The sequence below is a fragment of the Amborella trichopoda genome, chromosome 1 (assembly GCF_054954075.1).
Source record: "Amborella trichopoda isolate Santa Cruz 75 chromosome 1, AtrichopodaSantaCruz75HAP2 v2.0, whole genome shotgun sequence".
NCBI lineage: Eukaryota > Viridiplantae > Streptophyta > Magnoliopsida > Amborellales > Amborellaceae > Amborella > Amborella trichopoda.
The window spans coordinates 34093735-34113302 of record NC_142336.1 but is presented as its reverse complement, the minus strand read 5'-3'; the positions used below and the strand labels follow the sequence as shown (position 1 = coordinate 34113302).

The following is a 19568-nucleotide window of genomic DNA, read 5'->3' as shown; positions in this document are numbered from 1 at the left end:
GCCTTGTTAGTGTTGGGCCGGCCCGGGTAGCCCGAACCAGGACGGCATTGGCCCTAGCCCGACCCTTGGGCAGCAGTTTCTGGCCTAGGCCCTATGTTTTTAGGGCCGGGCCAGGCCGGCCACACTACCCATTGGCAGTCATACTTGTGGGCTGGTATTTTTTGTTGTGTGCATTTTCATGGCAATTTCTAAGCGGTCCAAGTTCTAGCTAAGACTTCTTCAACAACTCTTGGCATTGCACACCATCCAACCCCAACCACCTGCAGCACTCAGACAAACAACAGTTAGATCACAAATGTAGAGGTATCATGGTGGATGACTCCCCATACCCCTATTCCTCTTTAAGATATATCATCCATAATGCAACAGGATCTCCAGAGTCGGCTTCCTCATCTACTTCATTGGTTCAAACTCTTTCACATGGTAACTTATCATTTATAGCCACACTTATCACGGTTACACATTATGCTTCAAATGCGCTTCAGGCACTCTTCGAATGCAGAAGTACTCTCTTAAGGGATTCACTTGATTATCCAATCACCTCTGTCGGGTCGTAGAGTTTGGAGCACCTATTTAGGGCCAATCTTGCCTTGGATGAAGGAGCCAGTGGCTCTTTCAAGGTGCTCATCAACCCTAAGGGAAATATGAAGGCCAAGGTTAGCATGTGAATGAAGTCATGTTAGCCATGTAAACAGTTACATTGCAATGCAGTTGAGGACTGAACTGCACACTAACCCTATATCTCTCTCATTTGACAGCTCTTTGAACTTGCTCATGATATCCTTAACACCACCAAAGTTCAAACTCTCACGACATATATTTCTCCCTCGGAGTCCTTTCTATCATCTATCAGGCATGCTCACCATAATCTCACTTTTGACCTCCATGGCAAGTGCTACATTACAACTTTATGGGCACGTTTGTTGTGTCCGAAAGCACTTTTCTGGGGACTGGAAGAATTTGTTTTTAGAGAGAGCTTCCTCATATCAAGATAGTTAATAGTTATGAAGCGGCTTTCTCACAAATATACACCATGTTGGGAGAGGCCGACAACAGGCTTTCGTAGCCAGTACAGCATTTGCTGCTTTCTCATGAAATAAACATAGAAAGATCTCTCTCTCTCTCTCCTTTTTTTTTTGTCTTCTTTCTCTTTTGGAAAAATATCTCCATACACTTTAATTTTAAGTTTCATTTCACAATAGATCCAAAGTTTTAAAAGATATATTGGGATATAAAAATTGTAGATTTTGTTTCTTCTAACCCCTTGAGCTAATTTAAACATGTTTTTTTAGGTCAAACAAACTTAAAAAGACATCTTTTTTAAAAGTCGTCTTTCCAAAGTTTAAGAGAAAGAGAGAAGGGATTCATGGAGGTGAGAAGTTACCGGGAGAAGAGAGAGGTGTTTGGAGAAACACAGTAGGAGAGAGAGAGTGAGAGATATAAGAAGAGAGATAAAGAGAAGTTTGAGAGATATAAGTGAAGAGAGAGAAATGATTGGCTTTAAATATGTCTTTCTCATATTTGTTTAGGTTAAAAAATAGTGTAAAGTGATCAAGGGTTAGAAGATATTTTTTGAAACTTTAGGTTTGAGTTTACGAAGAAATGAAAATTAAAAGTAGAGGATACTGAAGATTTTTTTTTTTTTTTAACAAAGATGAATAAGGGATGCAACAGTTGTTATTCATATTCATTAATAGCCGAACTCCCTGAGGAGCATAATGTCCATTTGATCCATCGGGTACATCTTGAGTTAGAAATACTTCTAAATTTTGTAGATGTAACTTGAGGTGCCACCAATCTCAAAAAGAAGTTTTTCCATTCATATATCATATATGCTTGAAAAAAAAGTAACGTTCCAATATTGAACAAGTACCGTCCAATTTTGGTGGGCAAGATCTAAGTATTCATAAAAGTCCAATTTTGGTGAGCAAGATCTACGTATTCATAAAAGTACAATGTTTCTTAAGAAGGATGCAGTTCGTATAGAGCTTAAGCTTTAAACAATTAAATTAGAGCCTACCTTCAAATAGTATCGAGAAATGTGATTTCAATACTGAAAATTTTTGCGATAGCCTTAAAGTATATTTTCATCTTTATTTATAAACTTAAGGTTTAAAAAATAGTGTAGATCGACATATCTATGAAAACTTGAAAATCTTGAAAATTGACGGCCAAAAAATGCATTACAAAATACGTTATTTCCAAAACTTGAAATTCATTTTTTTCTCATGTCAATGCATCTTGCTGTCAAAGATGATCAATTTGAGGATATTTGAGCATCAAAACAACCTCTTATAGTGAAATTTTTGGGATAGGCTCTAATTTGATTGTTTAGAGCCTCGGCTCCATATAAACTTTTCCCTTCGGAAAATAAGCATTGACCAGTCTTATTCGGACGCAAAATTCAGATAAAAAAGGAAAAAGATCTTTCAAAGTAAGATGAGCGAGTTAACGTACTCTTCCCGACGTACTCTTTGTAAATAAATTTGAAGGGTACGGTCATATGGTAAAATATGTAAATGCTAGTGCGAGGTGACCGGGTTTTTGGACTGTTTTTTAACCAAAAAAAATGTCCAAAAATCGTTTTTTGTTCAAAAAAATGTCCGAAAACCCGATGCGTCTGTGGACATTACTTACCCAAAAAACGAAAAAAAAGAAGATGAAAGTTTGGTCATTGGGTGGCCTCAACCGAACTTCTTGTTCTCTCTCTAAAATATTCTCACCCTTTCTCTCTCTAAGTTAACAACCACCCACTCGCGAAAAATTTGCTACCTTCTCTCTTTTTCTTTTTTTCTTTAGTCCTTTACAAAGGGGTGGAAAATTTGAATGTAAAAAACCAAGAAATGAGAAGCGTTCCCTGTAATCAACACCTTAATAATAATGTCGCTCTTTTAATGGCTGGCTTCTACATTCCAAGTTCAAGACTAACGACTACTATGTGCAAATGCATTTTCTCTGAATTTATCAATTCTTGATGTGGATGAAGAGAACCCAGTAGAGAGAGACCCAAAGCTTATCTTCTCTGCAGAATTTGAGAAAGAGACCAAAACCCACTCCATCTCTGCGAAATCTCCCAATGTGAACAACCCAACTGCAAATGCCATTCCATCGCTGGGTTCTTTGGAGATCTGAGAGCTCTGGGAAGCCATGCGCATTCCAAAGAATTCCCTTTTCATTTCTTCTCTCATCATTTGCTGGTACTCCTCCAACATTGGAGTTCTTCTCCTCAACAAATACCTTCTTAGCAACTACGGATTCAGGTACCCAATCTTCCTCACGATGTGCCATATGGGTGCCTGTGCATTATTGAGCTACCTGAGCATAGTTTGGCTAAAGATGGTTCCTCTTCAGGCCATTAAGTCATGGACTCAATTCCTCAAAATTGGAGCTCTAAGTGTTGTGTTTTGTGGTTCGGTAGTTGGAGGAAACATATCTTTAAGGTTTTTGCCCGTCTCATTTAACCAGGCAGTTGGGGCCACCACCCCATTTTTTACTGCTCTCTTTGCGTATCTCATGACCTTCAAGAGAGAGGCATGGCTCACTTATGCAGCCCTTGTGCCCGTTGTTGCAGGCGTGGTTATTGCAAGTGGGGTAATTCATATAATCCCGTCTTTTTCATCTTTGCTGTGAATTGCCAAATTCATACCTCTTTCAACTGTAAATTTTGGGAAATTGCAAGTAGTGTGGTTCATAATAGCCTCATTTTTTTGTGCCCTTGCTTGTCATTGCCTGATTCATGCCTTTACTGAGAAATTCGGAATTGATAGAATCGTCAACAAATAACTGATCTGCCTTTGTTACATCTTGCTCGCCATTTTTGATATGCCTTTCTGATTGAATTCCTCTCTCTCTTTCTGTGCGTGCGGGCATGCGTGCATATGTTACTTGTTTTCTATCTCTGTATTTGGTTTGTCATGGTGAAATTTTTGTTTTGTTTATGTCGTTGGCAGGGAGAGCCAAGCTTCCACTTGTACGGTTTTATCATGTGCATTGGAGCAACAGCAGCAAGGGCTTTCAAGTCAGTCCTTCAGGGGATATTGTTGTCATCAGAAGGGTTAGTTGCAGTAGTTATTTTGTGTGCAGGATAGTAGTTATTTTTGTATGAAGTCCAATGTGCTTTTATTTACTCAGTATTTTTAGCTTGTTTGTTTTCTATTATCTTTTGTCTAATATGATAGCTTTGTGAAACGTTTTTTGATTTGGCAATTCTGTCTCTTTTCTATTAAATAATGGAGGTGATTCTGTAATTGGCATGTTTCAAAATAGACAAGGATCATCTTTCCTGCTTCCCTAATAATTGATATCTGGATTCTCAAATATACTTTTCAGCCTTCCCAATGTTCAAGAGAATGATGGAGGAATAAGGTTTCATACTTGATCACTATTTTCCCTAGAACCCTCTAATGGATTATTCTAGTAAATCTTCTGGCCTTCCTGGATAGTGGCATAACTTTTGGGAACCCTGACATGACAGCCTTTAAATTATGATTACTTGAAGTTTAGACCCAAGCCCTCTGACTATTGGGTCTCTGGCCGTTGAGAATCAAGCATCTCCACAGTCCAGTATGTATTCCTATGCTGATCTTGGGAATCAAGCAGCCTGTCAGCCTTGACCTTGAGTTTGTGTATTATGTTGATTGTATTATTTGTTGTGTAATCATTAAATACTTCTTGATTATCATGTAATTGTAGGCGCAGTGAAGCCATTTTCCCCAAGTCCTTGTATAAAACCCCAACTGCTTAATTATGCATTTATGCATAAGTTAGAATCTTTGCTTCTAATCCAATTCTTACTTTGATATATCCAACTGTAACCCTCACTCCACATCATATTTTGTATTACGGCTTTGTAATTTGATCATTCCATAAATATTACAAGCGTGACATGGTGAATGAAAGTATTCCTTTTGAAAAGTACACCCCTGATGTTTTCTCCCCATATCTTAATATTTGGCTTTTATGTGTTGCACCAAAATTTAATCAAATACTCATTGAAATCAGTGTATATCTTACCCTTTTTACTTGCAGGGAGAAGTTGAATTCCATGAACTTGTTGCTGTATATGTCACCTATGGCAGTTTTGGTTTTGTTGCCTGCTGTTCTTGTCATGGAATCAAATTTGGCAGATGTCGTTCTTTCACTTGGAAAGGATAGGTTTATGTTTTTCCTTCTTTTGGTGAACTCTGCCATGGCTTACTCAGTGAACTTGTCCAACTTCTTGGTGACAAAGCATACCAGTCCTCTGACTCTCCAGGTTTGATATTTCTCTATGCATTTTTCTCTGCACTTTGGTGCTTGACTTAACTGAAATATAAGGTGTGCATAGTTTTACCATGTTTTAAACTGAAGAAATTGAGTGGGAGTTTTCAAATTGATATTTAACTCGACATCTAATTATTTCATTTGTCAAAAGGTTGTTTCCTTCTTTTGTGGTTTCATTCTCTTCGTAGTTAAAGCGTTTCTGCTTATACTAATCACATTGCTTTGAATTTCCTTAAGATGACATCAACATCCAGTGGCCATGGAACTTGGTTGACTTGCTTCAGCAGGGGGTCCTCATTCCTCAACCATGCAGCCAAAGAATCATCAAAGGGATCTTTCCAAAAGGAGTTGGAGCTTAGAGTTTTGCATAGGTTAGTGGTTGCTGACTTGGGTTGACAAACACATGGGTAAACCTAACCAGCTAGTCTTGGATTTGGCAAAAATGGAAATAATATTGCCAATACTACCTAGGATTAATTTGTTGGAAACAAGGACTCCTATCTAGGCCAGATTTCTACCCCTGGTAAAAAGATTTGTTTCGAGTTGCAGAAAAATAGCGTGATATGTGTGGGTCAATAAAAGCAGGTTTCTGGAAGACTAGATGAAGGTTTAGTGGAAATCCACTATAGATGAAGGCCTAGCCAATAGCCTAAACTGAATTGTCCAAACCCAACTCTGAGTAAACTCGTCTAATATTAGAGAGGATCCCTCATGTTTGAGATTGAAAAGGTATGGCTATGTAGAATTCCGAAGGATGAATAAAAACTTTTTCTCTTTTTTTTATTTTATTGATAACCAGAATTTCTACTTACAATTGCCACAATACAACCAGAAATAGAAATAAACCTGCTACAATCTAGGATCTTTAACTCTTACCATCAAATAAAACTTTATTCAAAATTGAAATTCAAACTCGCAATATGAATTCTAATGCATTTAGGATCTATAATTTACGTAAGAGTCCTAGTACAAGTAGGACTCCTAATCCAAATAGGGCTCCTAATACAATTAAGACTTCTTAACAAACATGAATTAAGGACCGAAAATAAAGTTGATAACCAAAATTGGAAAGAATTACTGAACCTTTGCCTAGGGCTTCCCCCTTAGATTTAGCACACCCAATTACCGAACCAGTGGTGTACTTGATCCTTAGGTTTTGTTGGATCCTTTGAGGCTGGGAAGCACCTATGACTTACTCTTTAACTAAGCTAGGGCTGAGGACACTTTAACTAAGCTAGGGCTGAGGACACTTTAACTAAGCTAGGGCTGAGGACATTGATTACTAAAAATAGGGTTTCTCAGACCTTTTAAATCTTTTGGGGCATGTCACAATGTTGAACCATCCCTTAACCAAGATAGGGCTGGGCATGCCCCTCTGTACGCCCTAGTGGTGGGTGCAACTCCTAGGTGTGTGTGCCACCTGAGAGAGAGAGAGAGAGAGAAAGAGAGAGAGAGAGAGAGAGAGAGAGAGAGAGAGAGAGAGAGAGAGAGAGAGAGGTCTGAACAAGGTGAAGAGAATGGGGGAAGACCCATCCTTATATAGGCCCTAATGGCCCTAGGGTTCTAATCTTAATTAGGATTCAATTTGACTTTAAGATGCATAGGTAATTTGTGAGATGAGGGACAAAAATCAGAGCCATCATGTTTAGAAAAGAATTTAGGAACCTTATCCCCTGAATCTTTGACCCATATCCACTTGTAATTATACTAGGTAAGTAGGTCTTCCACAGTCCCATAAAATATTGACTTGGACTCACATATAAATAACTTCTAATATCTTTAGAAATCATAATCAACATGCAAATCCAGATCGAAGTCAAAAGGAAAATATTCCGACCAACTAAATCTTTCAAAAAACTCATCCAAAATATTTTCCCAAGATTTCACAGCAAACCATAACCTTAAATAGATTTTCTCAACGAATGCCAACCTGAATGGGAAAGCTAGCGGCATCCCACTGTATGGGGCGTGTGGCCCATGTGGACTCCTCGTGTGGGGGCTGTGCCCTTGGCCCCTCCACGTGGATCCCACTATGGCCCTTTAAAAATCAGAAATATCAACACTGTCCTTATAGGGTTTTTATGCATAAAATAACTTTTTAAAAAATTCTGAAAATATAAAAATTCTGAAAAATATTTTCAAACCGAAGGAGCAAAATGTTGAAAACAATATTTCTGATGTTCATTAAAAAAAAAAATCTAAAACACTTAGAAATAGCTATAGAGGTGGATTGGTATCAATAGGTTAAGAAAAGTGACGATCAAGACTCCACTAGTACTAGGATCCGTGATCAATAACTATCTTCTCAAACCAATCCAGCAAAACCCATGACCCACACTTGTACGCAGAGGCTCATGGTTGGCCTGTCAACCTTACTAATAAATAGTGAAATCACGGTCCTAGTATGTGGATTACAGGTCCCCCCAAGAGCAAGTCTCACAAACGTATTCCTATAGTGAAAGGGAACTCTCTATGCATATGTAGATGTTTTGCTTTGCAGGGTTGCTTCCCAGAATGTGGCTGTCATATGTAGATGCCGTGAAGAAGTTTGTTGAGAATTTGACCCTCGCTCTCACAAGCCTATAATTGCATATAGGAGGCCACCAAGTTCTCGTGGCCTACACACATCATTCGTGAGGCACCTCTCCGACTTCAACAAGGGATGACCCTCCTGAAAACCTCAACTGTTGTGCCTATCCGTAGGGGAAAGAGTTTCTTTGTCTTTGACAATGTTTTAAATATCTCTTATCTAGATCAGAATCACTTGATCCGGATTGGAAATCATTGTAGCTAGTCTGGTTCCCATCATGTATCAGGAACCAACAGGGTTCCCCCTTAATCGGTTAGTTCCGACCGATTCTGTCAGCATAGAACTGGCTGGTTCAGTCCTGAAATGGTCGACTGGCCCATACTGTTTGATAAAGTGTATTTTTATTTGTACTTTCAGAATTTTTTGATAGATGTGCACTTTTTAAAGGTTTTTATAAAGTGTGGTGCGGCCCACCCAATGTATTGTGTTTTGTTGCTTTTTTCAAAGCTGCCATCTCATCGCTTACGATACACTCATGCGTAAGCATGGCGGAGCTAGTGGCCCTTGTGCTAGTGGCTAATACTCATGGTACGACACCTACACATAAGTCTTTTAAAGAGGCTTTTGCTTCTTTACATCCCCGGTGTGGGACTTTTCTCTCGCTTCTTAACTACCACATAAAACACCTTGGTGCAAATAAATTTTAGGGTGAATAGCACTATTGCATGGGACATTTTAGCGAATATATTTGGGGCTGAATAGCACACTATTGCATGGGGCATTTAAAAAAATAAAAAACACTAGTTGATAGGGAAGTCCATACTCCCACTTCAAAATTTGTTTTCAAGTTTCTCTATGCATTTTTCTAATTGCAAACATAAATTTATTTATTCTTCTAATTTTATTAAAATATGATTACAAATTCATGTTTCTAAATTCTATATATCTGTTTGTATTAATTATTTATTTGGCATATACTTTTTGCTAGCTAAATCTCATGTAGTGGAGATGTTTTTTTTTTGGTAATTGTAACTTTGTGGTGAGACTGGATATATATAATTTAATTAATATGAATTTAAGGTTGTTTTAAAAAAAATTGTAAAGAAAAAGGAACCTTTAGAATAGCAAAAGCATGTCTGGTGAGAAAGCAGAAATGGAGGGTCATAGCTTTTTTCCCCGATTGCCATTTTGGTTTAATAAAAGCACGATAGCTCATTGAGAGGGTCATATCTTTTTTTCTCTATATTAAATCAAAAAGTCCAAAACTATTGTTCTATTCCTTTTTTTCGCCATAAAAATTTGAGTTAGAGACATCCATTTTATTGCAATGAATTGCGTTTTAAATTTTATTTTGACCATAAAATGGATGTAAAGGATGACAAACACTCAGACATGAGACAAGTTTTCAATATTTATGTATTTTAATAAAGTAATAAAAAATTATAATGTGATACCATTATTTTTTTGGGAAACCAAATTTAAGAGATCCTAGTGATTTTTTAAAATTTATTTGAAGCCGGATCTTGCCGATCCGGCCGATTTTCTGATGCGGATCACCGATCCACCTATCCGACACGGTTTTGGGGTAGCCAATCTAGGTCACCAATCCATTTTTTTAAACCTTGGTTTTTAATGAAATAACCCTTTGTATTAATAAAACTAAGATGTAGAAAATCCTTTGTATGAGTTGGCTGAAAAAAATTGCAGTATGTAACTATAAGGTTTCTACCAAATTGAATCCAAAATTGTACTCATAAGAAGATTGGGTCTCAAAGGCTCCATCTTTGGCAAGTTAACCCGTAGATGCATTTGCCTCAGACCACGAGTATTTGAAAGATACTTTTAGTGAGCTGCAGATGTTGAAGACATGATCAAAGGTAGCTTTCAATCTTGAGGAACAGGTGAAGCTTTTTTCACCCAGTTAATGGCTCTTGGGATTCTCTTTCTATCAATAAAGAGGAGCACCAATTCCTGTCAATCACTTTTGAGTCTAGCAAGCAAAGCTTCAGACTTTGCATATGTCACATTGGTCATGCTTATGGGACCTGACTAGGTAGTTGAGTCTGGCAAAGATGATCTTTGAAGATGTCTCCAATGCTTGTAGGACCTGGATTGCCGAGGAAGCAGCCATTGTTAACACTGGGCTTGGGCAGGATCTTGTGGGAGGATTTGGAGATTGTTTGCAGTCTCGACTGTTTCAACTCATGCAAGGTTTGAGTCGAGCTGGACTCTCCAAGCTCTTGAAGCAAGTCACCCTGTTCAACTTGGGCGGGGTTTGAGTTGGAACATATTTTCTCACCAAATAAATTAATATTTTTTTAAAAAAATTAGAGACTCGGGGAAAGTGTCGAGGGTTTGCCTCAAGTCTTGCTAGGACACCAAGCCAAGGCGACTCCTAAGCTGTCTCCCATTTCTTAATGATTGATCTTGAGGGAGGGCCTTGTTAGAAATGACTAGTCAATTCATTAAAGGCTTGGATTTTGGATGGCATAGGAGAGAGCCATGGTCTCAAGGCAATGACTGAGTTTAGTTGGATGGGGTCGGGGTTGTGGTAAAAAAACGAGTTTGAGAACATACCTGTAAGAGAGAGGCTCCAGATCATTTGTCCTCTGGAGGATGAAATGGGTGTTGAGGAGTTCCAAACTGGACACCAAGTCCGAGGTCTAACGTCAAGAAGGTTCCTCCTGGAATTTGGAGAACTGATGGTTTGGCTCCCACTAACTTCATATGTGCACAGAAAGTAGCTTTATGATCTGCCATAGACACTTCAATGGAAACCACGACATTGTCTAGACTGAGTGATAAAGTAAGGATTGCCCAAAGTGGGGCAGCTAGCCATGCTACAGGTATTCCTGGTAAATTTCGGACTTTTGCCCACTATTTTGGTAGTGGTTTTGTAATAACTAGAGATGGGTCCTCATTCCTTATCACGCATGTGGAAATATCTTCTAAATTGTTCTGAATGTCCCGGAATAGTATGTTTTTAGTCCGTAAAATCAAGCTTAGCCTTATTTCAGTATCTCTATTGACTCAAGAAAATAAGTCCAACTTTGTTTTAACACTGTCCTCAGTTTATTTGAAGGCCCATTGTCCAAGACAATGTTCACTGAGGGAATTCGACAAGGACATCTATATGTGTCGAATGATGGATCGAGGAAGCTCCCATTGTTAGTCTCTTCATTTCAAATCAGCGAGGATGTGAATGTTTGACATCACTAAGTCATTGCAGTGTTGATTCAATCAGTAGGTTATTTGAAGAGGGTTTAATCCCAACATTATTTGAAAGATAAGAGAATTTGTTTTTATGTCACGTTTGTCAGTTGGGTAGACATTCCCAAATTCTCTTTTCCAATTCTTACAAAAGATCTTTCTTGCTTTTTGAATTAATTCATTCCTATGTATGGGGAGCTACACCAGTTGATTTTTCTTCTCATACCAAATATTATGTGATCTTTGTCGTTGATTTTTCGGGGTATACTTGGATTTATTTCCTCCAGGAAAAATCTCAAGTATTCAAAACATTTGTACAATTTAAAAATTTGTTGAGAACCATTTTCATAGACCAATCTTTTTTTTGTTCATAGTGATGGGGGAGCTGAGTTCTCATCTCATGCATTAAGAATTACTTAAAGAATAATGAGGTAGAGCAACAAATTTGTGTCTCTATAGTCCACAATCAAATGGTGTAGTGGAACGAAGGCATCACCATATTGGCAAGGTTTCCTTTTCCTTGATGTACGCTCGTGGGATAAAAAAATATTCACGTGCTGAAGCTTTTCACATGACTGGTTATGCCTACATAGATTGCCTTCTAAGTTTTGAATGACCAAACTCCTTATGATGTGTTTTATGATAAGCCTGTTGATTATTCATTTCTTTGATCTTTTGGATGTAATGCTTTATGTTTATGTAGGTCAGAGTCAAAGGAAAAAACTTTCTTCTAAAGCAGAAGCATGTGTTTTTTATTGGATATTAAGACAGTTATAAATGCTATTGCTATTCTAGCCCTAGGAATAAACGTGTCCGCATCTCAAGAAATGTTCCTTGATGAAAAGAGGATGTGCAATCCACCTAAAACTATTTTACATGCAAGATGAAAACAGGGCAAGTGAGGGCATGGTTCGAGATAATTAGCAGGATTCAGCTCGTCTGCCACCCCATTCACCTCCCTATAGACATGATTGTAGCCCATGTCTTTCCAAGTAGAAGTTCCCAAGTTCCATAAATGGCTTACCTAACAGCTAAGGTAGGGAGGAGCCCTACATTACCCCAACCACCCGACGAGTAACTGCCCCTTGAGGTGCTACGCTTTGCAGCTGGCCCGATCCAAAGCAATCCGGGTCTATGTTTATTTTCAACTCCTTAAAGCATTTTGTCGCTTGCTACACCCTTCCTCCTCTTTGGGTGAATACGTATCTATCATAAGCCTTTCTTCATTTCAACCTCGCCATTAACGTTAGGTCTATGCCATCCTAACCTAAGGTGCTACTAGAATGGAAGGATCTTATAAACATCCATGAATGAGAAATATGTATGCAAACTGAAAATATCTATTTATGGTGTAAAGCAAGCCTCTTCTACCTGATTTCAAAGTTTTTATCATGCAATAGAGGTCTATGGTTCTATGAGGACAACAAGGGATCACTCCTTATTCATTCACAATAGTACTAAAGGTATTGTGCTCATCCTCTTAATGTATGATAATCACAGGAAGTTCTGCAAGCCTTATAGCAAATATTGAGAGAACTCTCCTTGACAAGTTTAAAATGAAAGATTTGAGAGAGCTGAGATATTTTTCCGGGGATAGAAGTGGATTCGACCAGGGTCAAAATTCAATTGTCTCAACATAAATATGCACTGGATTCACTGTAGGGATATGATAAGTTGAATTTGCAAACCATCGGTTACACCTGTGGTGCTTAACACAAGGTTGAGACTGGAAATACCAAAGCATGTAGGTAGCTTCAGTATCTTAACTTAATCATACTCACATTGCATTTGCAGTCAATCAGGTATGCCAATTTATGCATGCTCCTACCAATGTTCACTTGGAAGCCTTAAAACGAAGAGTCTGATATATCAAGGGTACTATCAATCAAGGCATTACGGATCATAGAAATCATATGGAAGATGTGTTTGTTGCTTCCATTATTGGAAAGTTGGATGCCGAATGGGCAGGAGATCCTAACTCAACCAAGTCAGTTTCAAGATATTATGTTTATTTAGAAAGAAATTGGGTATCCTGGATGAGCAAGAGCAAAAATCTCATCTATGGCTAGATCGAGCATAGAAACTAAATACAGAGGCTAATGTTGTGGCAGAAATCTCTTGGATTCGAAATTTCATCATATGGCTTGGATATAAGGTGCAGCGCTTAACAATTTATAGTGATAATTAAAGGGCACTAGCTATCCCAACTAATCCTTTTTTTATGGTTGCACCAAACACACCTACATCGATTATCATTTTGTGCGCGAGACGATAGAATAAGGCGATTCAAGTATGCTGCAGGGAAATTTGAGGGAACAGGAAAATCAACAAGCAACAAAGCTAAACACATGCACAAGTCAAAGAAACCTGGAGTTTCTTCTCCATACGCCAAGCAAGGATTCTAAAAGCCTAAGCTTTCTCTTTTTCAATTTCTAAAATTCATGTGATGAAGGGTTTCTTCTCCATAACCCAAGGGTACTAAGAGCCTAAGCTTTCTCTTTTTCAATTTCTAAAAATCATGTGGAATTTGACCCTCTCAAGGCCCCACACATCTCTTATATATTATAATTCAATGTTCAAAGGCATTACATGCCCATATAATGATTAAAATGACCTATATCTCCTAACTTAAACTAAAATTTTATAATGACATTTTTACCCCTATGAATAGTACCTGTGAACAGTACTCGTGAATAGTATTTATAAATAATATTCATGAAATAAATAAAAAATATAAAAACCCTAAAATACTAAAAAAACCTAAGAAATAACCCCTAAATATAATATACATCCTTTAAAGTTGAATAAAAATAAAAAAATATGAACAATTTTTCCTTCCATCATTCTCCCCTGGTTGAAAAAACTTGTCCTCTAGTTTTGAAGTGTGCTAAGATGAAATTGGTTTTAGTCCGGCAACATTCTTCAACTTGAATATTATAGACATGACCTTGGAACTTGTGGGTTACAACACTGATGAAAACACGATGATTATGCATTGGAATTAAGAAACCCTAGAGAAAAGGGTCACTGTATGTCAATAGAATATTTTTAATCACATAAACTTGTTTAAATTGCATCACTTCATATATGTAACCTTGCTGAATTTGCCCAGGCTTAACTCTTAAAAACATACCACGAGTGCATCTTTGAGATCCGCGATTAAGCCAACAACTTCACCTTTCAATTCTCCTTTGAGTCCATTTTTTCCTCATCTAATACCAATTGAACCACAAAATCTTGATCATCATCATAGATTGGATCTCTTACAAGATCTTGTTTATCATCGTAGATTGGATCTCTTACAAGATCTTGTTCTTCATCTAAATATGCATCGAAGATTGGTGGTAGATCTCAATTTACATCCTGCTGATTTTCGATACGATTTGTATCAAAATCGAGAGTTTTGTCCTCTAAATCGAAAATCCTAGAGTGATGTTCCCCACATTTAGGTCTTCTGTTTCTATCCTTATCACTTGATTCCCCACGTGGAGCGTAAAGAGAAAAATCTTGTACTCGAGGTCCTCTTGGGCTGAAAGATCACCGTCTTATCCATTATTGAGGCTCGCGTACTGCTCCGCAAGTTGATGTACTTGCCGTTCAAGTTCTTCAATTCTGTCATCTATGGGATCACATAGTCGATCCACGAAAATCCCTCTGTTATGGTCCCTTCTTGCTGCCATGGGTTTGACGAAATCACAAACCCTAGGAAAATAATCATAAAAAATTGCTGAAATTAGCAAGATCTAGGTTGTTTTGGCAAAACTTTGGCCAAAATCAGCAAATCATAAACCCTACTATAACTTCCCTCTCTTTGTTGTTGATCTAGGGCACCAAAAAATGTGGTGCTATAGTAACTCTGTACGTGTTAGAGTAACTTCCGTATGTGCTGCAATAACTTTTGTGTAGATCGCGAGCTTTGATATCAATTTGATGTAGGGAAATTTGAGAGAACAATAAAATCAACAAGAAACAAAGCTCAATACAACACAAGTCTAAGAAACTTAGGGTTTTTTCTCCATACCCCAAGCTAGCCTAAGCTTTCTCTTTTTCAATTTCTAAAAAATCATGTAAAATTGACCCTCTCAAGGTCCCACACACCTCTTATATATTATAATTCAATGTTCAAAGATATTATATATCCATACAATGATTAAAATGACCTATGTATCCTAACTTAAACTTAAATTTAAATTTTATAATGATTTTTTTACTCCTATGAATAGTACCCATGAACAGTATTCATGAATAGTATTTTATGAATAGTACTCAAGAAATAAATAAAAAAAAATTGAAAACCCTAGAATTCCTAAAAAAACTAGAAAACCCCCTTAGAAATAAACCCTAAAACCAAAATTATAATATACATCCTTTGAAATTGAATAAAAAAAAAATGAACGATTTTTCCCTCCATCAAATAAGACACATTGGGACTAAGTATTAAACAACTAATATCTTTATCCAAGAACACAAGTGAAATATATCATTTTCTAAAGGGCAAATTGAACATGTTCAAGCATGAGAAGCAATTTATGTGTTGAGACTATTTACTTATGTATAATGAACACTGTAGTCATTTTATATTTTATGTTGTACCATGATGTCACATAATTATAATCAAGGGCACCAGTGTAGAATGCAAATCATCATCGACATCATCATCATCCTAGTCTTTTCTCAACTATTTAGGGTTGGGGTACACGAATCCTATTCTACGATTTTTCTCTACGATTACCATTTTATTCTTCGAGGGCCATACCTTCAGTCAAACCATAAGTCACCATATTTTTTCTCACGAATTTCATCAATGTATTTTGGGTTCTTCGCCATGCACTTTTAGAGCCTTCCACTGGATCCAAATTACCTCTTCTAACTAGTGTTGCTCTAGGTCAATGCTACATGTGACTAGACGACCTGACTACTTTCCCTCATTTTCATGGCTTATTGGAGCTACTCCTAAGGTTCTCCCGAATGTATTCATTCCTAATTCTATCGTTCTTGTCTTGCTACTCATCCATCTTAACATCCTCATCTCAGCTACACTTATTCTATAGATATGTTGTTTCTCGATTGCCCAACATTCCGTCACATAATGTATGGCCGTTCTTATAACCATCTTATAGAAAGCCCTTTAGTTTCATTGGTATGAGACAATCACGTAAGACTCCAAAAGCATTTTTCCACTTCGTCCATACAGCTGTAGTTCTATGAGCAACATCTTTGTTCGTCTCTCTTTTCTCATGGATTATCGATGCAAGATACCAAAAATAATCTCTTTTGGCCATCAATCTTAATTAATTCTTCTTTTGTACTCCTATTATTACTAAAATTGTATTCCGCATATTCTATCTTAGTCCAACTAATTTTAAAACCTTTCGATTTTAAAGTAACCCTCTAAAGTTTTGACTTTGCATTTACACCATCTATAGTCCTATCAATCAAAACTATATCATATGCAAACAACATATTCGGTGGGAACAAAATACACCATGGGAAGTATACAATGGAAATATATATATTTAATAAGAGGCACAAGACCCAAGTAAGATCTTAAGGGGGATTTCACGTACTCTTCTCTTTCTTGTTCTCTTTCTTTCTGTGCCACTAGTTTCTGTCACATGTATGCCCTTTTGCCATCAACCTGGCCTTTAACCTATCAATAGTACCACTTGGCTTATATTTGACTTCATAAACCTGACGACATCCTACATTTTGCCACTCGATTGGAGTGCTGCCTTTCCCCATCCATCGCTCTCTTCTACCTAAAATATTGGAAAGAGCTTTATGGTAGGACTTGGATATAGAAATAGAGGAAAGCAAAAAAGCGAACTTTTGATATGTAGGAGATAAATTTGTGAATGTAAACTAATGGAATGCTGAGTGAAAGACTGTTGACCTTTACGGTTGGCTATTGGAACATCAACATTACCAGAAACTGAAGTGCGATCAGAAACTGGGATTGGGTTTTATGACAACGATGAAGACTGATTTTCTTGCTGAGTTGGCGGTGATTGTAGTTCCTTCACACTCCTCATATATATCTTTCAGGGCTTGCTTCTGTGGCTTATTAACAAGAGTAGAGGCAGACTCTACAGAGGTAGGTAATTGAGATTGTGATAAATGGCCTTCAAGAGGAATAAAACAATAAGTAAAGAAGGGGAAGAAGGATGCACTTCCTTGTATGAAGTTTCCTCGTGAGCAAGATAAAATAAATCAGCTCAAGCATTCAATCCTTGTTAGAGAAATATGGAGTATTCTTAAAAAAAAGTGATATCACCACAAACAAATTTCTTTCTCGAACCAGGATGATAGCATCGAAAACTTTTTTGGATGCGAGATCTCAGAAATACACACTTAATAGCTCAAGGATCTAACTTGTCAGTACTAGGACCTAATGCATGAACACAAGCACAACCAAATAGATGCTCAGTACTGGGACCTAAAGCATGAACGCAAGCACGACCAAATAAATGCGGAACTATAAAATAGAGGGGTATTAGGAAAGACAATAGAATGTGTTGATCTGACATCCAAAGCAGAGGAGGGCAATAACATGCAATCGATACAACTTATCCCCGATAAGCCTTTGTCACATACATACTTAACATCAGAGCATGATTCGCTTCAACTATATAGCGATTGTTTTTCATTCTACCTTTTCTGTTTATGAATATGTGCACAAGCTGTTTTTAGCTAAATAAATTTGAAATTCTTAGTATAAATACCCTTTAGCATTACTAGAATGCAGCATTCGCACATTCTTACCAATTTAAACTTGACTTTCTTTGTGGAACAATTGAAAAATAGACAAAGCCTCAGTCTTTCTTTCATTAAATATAACCATGTCATACAAGAATAATCATCGACAAAAATTTAAAAATATCTGAGACCAGATAGACTCTGAACTGTACCCGTACCCCAAATATGAGAATGTACAACTGAAAAGGTTTATCAGCTGTAGGATGGAAGGACACTCTTTGATGCTTTCCTAACTAACAATCTTCAAACTCTAACATTGACAAATATTCTAAAGATGGAGCTAACAATTTCAAAGTATTAAGAGATGGATGACCCAACTGATACTACCATTGAAAATGAGAATACTCGAACCAAAAGTAGCACCAACTAGGCTACATTCTAGATATTAAAATCTACCAGGCTCAAGAATGCCGCCAGTCATCTTTTTTTATCTTCAGATCCTGGAAAATATAAAAAGAGGGATAGAATTTTATTGAAAAAGAGGGATAGAATGTTATTGAAAACTGAAGTGATTTATTTGATTTACTAAGAAACAAATAAACGGACGAAAGTGTTGGTACATAAAAAACAGAAGATGGTGAAAGAGACAAAGTTGGAAGAACTATGCATTTCCCAGCTGCACTAGATAAAGAAGTATCAACTAATGTAACAAATGCATTGGGGGCAGATTTATCAAGGAAAGAAAACATAGAATGTCATGTGATAAGAGGCTCTTAAGTCAATGGCACATGGAGATTGCTTAGCACATAACACATGGCACCACACATTTACTATATATTACACACCACGGCGATACACCACACAGTTCCTATACATATGGCACCTCACAGATCCTATATATTGCACACACCACCACACAGTTGCTATCTATTACATTTGCCACCCATACACAGTTTCTATATGTTACACTTTCCATAACAATTCAGACAGATTAATTATCTGAAATATTCTCTACTATTTCTCTCCTGATTTGATTTTGTGGACTGTTTAAAATTCCAGGCAGAAAGCTTTATGTGTTTTTAAAATAGTGGGTTGCGGGCTTTAACATATATATTCTGTTAAAAACCAATGACATAGAATGCGGTAGGCATTTCATTCTCTACCTGAGTAGTAAACACTGTGACAGGTATTGGGCAATGCAAAAGGGGCAGTGGCGGTTATCATCTCGATTCTGCTGTTTCAGAATCCCATCTCTTTCATGGGGATGGCTGGATATACACTGACGGTAGTTGGGGTGATATTATATGGAGAAACAAAGAGGAGGTGGAAGTAGATCCACTTTCCCTTCAAAGTGGAATTGGGACAGAAGAAGCTTTCATTAAAGATTTTGTTGATTATCAACAGGTACAGGAGAGAGAGATCTTCTGAATTATAGTTTGTATCTATCTAATGTTGAGTTCATTTTGATCACATCTATTGATAATCTAATTCTATGATCAGGCTATCTTTATATTTAGCCTGATTCTAGCTTCATATGAATACAAGATATTCAAAATGTTGCCGCTCACTATTACTAGAAGCTCATAGTTGTGATTTTCTATTCAATTTAAGATGAAAATCTCTCTCTCCAGCCTAGAGGCCATTTGTCTGTGTTTTTTGTCTGGGTATGTGACACGAGGGTGGGAGGGGTGAGGAGGCGGAAAGTCGATCAACAATTGTATTTTTATTTAGGCTCTTCCTTGTGGCCATGAGGGTAATGCTAATAAAAATCATTTATGGTGTTGAAAGATGTCATTTCAGTGTCGAAAATCTTTATGATGGTCTGAAAATTTATTTTTATATCTAGCTATAAAATTTAAAACTTCAAAAA

General features: G+C 37.2%; 1 protein-coding gene across 6 annotated transcripts; it reads left to right on the top strand.

The window, feature by feature from the left end:
- The first annotated feature begins 485 nt into the window (after nucleotides 1-485).
- Nucleotides 486-19265, top strand: LOC18433333 (UDP-URONIC ACID TRANSPORTER 1). Of its 6 annotated transcripts, none has more exons than XM_088862692.1 (6): nucleotides 486-656; nucleotides 759-3591; nucleotides 3951-4054; nucleotides 5029-5254; nucleotides 5500-5633; nucleotides 18885-19265. In XM_088862692.1, the coding sequence occupies exons 2-6, from the start codon at nucleotides 3148-3150 to the stop codon at nucleotides 18979-18981; spliced, it is 1005 nt and encodes a 334-aa protein (XP_088718818.1). In that variant the 5' UTR covers nucleotides 486-656; nucleotides 759-3147; the 3' UTR covers nucleotides 18982-19265. The 6 variants fall into 6 exon arrangements, with proteins under 6 accessions (XP_088718818.1, XP_088718812.1, XP_011622979.1 ...); XM_088862686.1 differs by lacking the exon at nucleotides 18885-19265 and adding an exon at nucleotides 10864-11203; XM_011624677.3 differs by lacking the exon at nucleotides 5500-5633.
- The last annotated feature ends 303 nt before the right edge of the window (nucleotides 19266-19568 follow it).

What these genes read in the sequence shown, in the direction of transcription:
- LOC18433333 (XM_088862686.1), top strand. Translation starts at nt 3,148, where the DNA reads ATGCGCATTCCAAAGAATTCCCTTTTCATTTCTTCTCTCATCATTTGC. An exon ending in ATATTGTTGTCATCAGAAGG is followed by an intron (nt 4,055 to 5,028) that starts GTTAGTTGCAGT and finishes TTTTACTTGCAG; the next exon opens with GGAGAAGTTGAATTCCATGA. An exon ending in GAGCTTAGAGTTTTGCATAG is followed by an intron (nt 5,634 to 10,863) that starts GTTAGTGGTTGC and finishes CACTGTCCTCAG; the next exon opens with TTTATTTGAAGGCCCATTGT.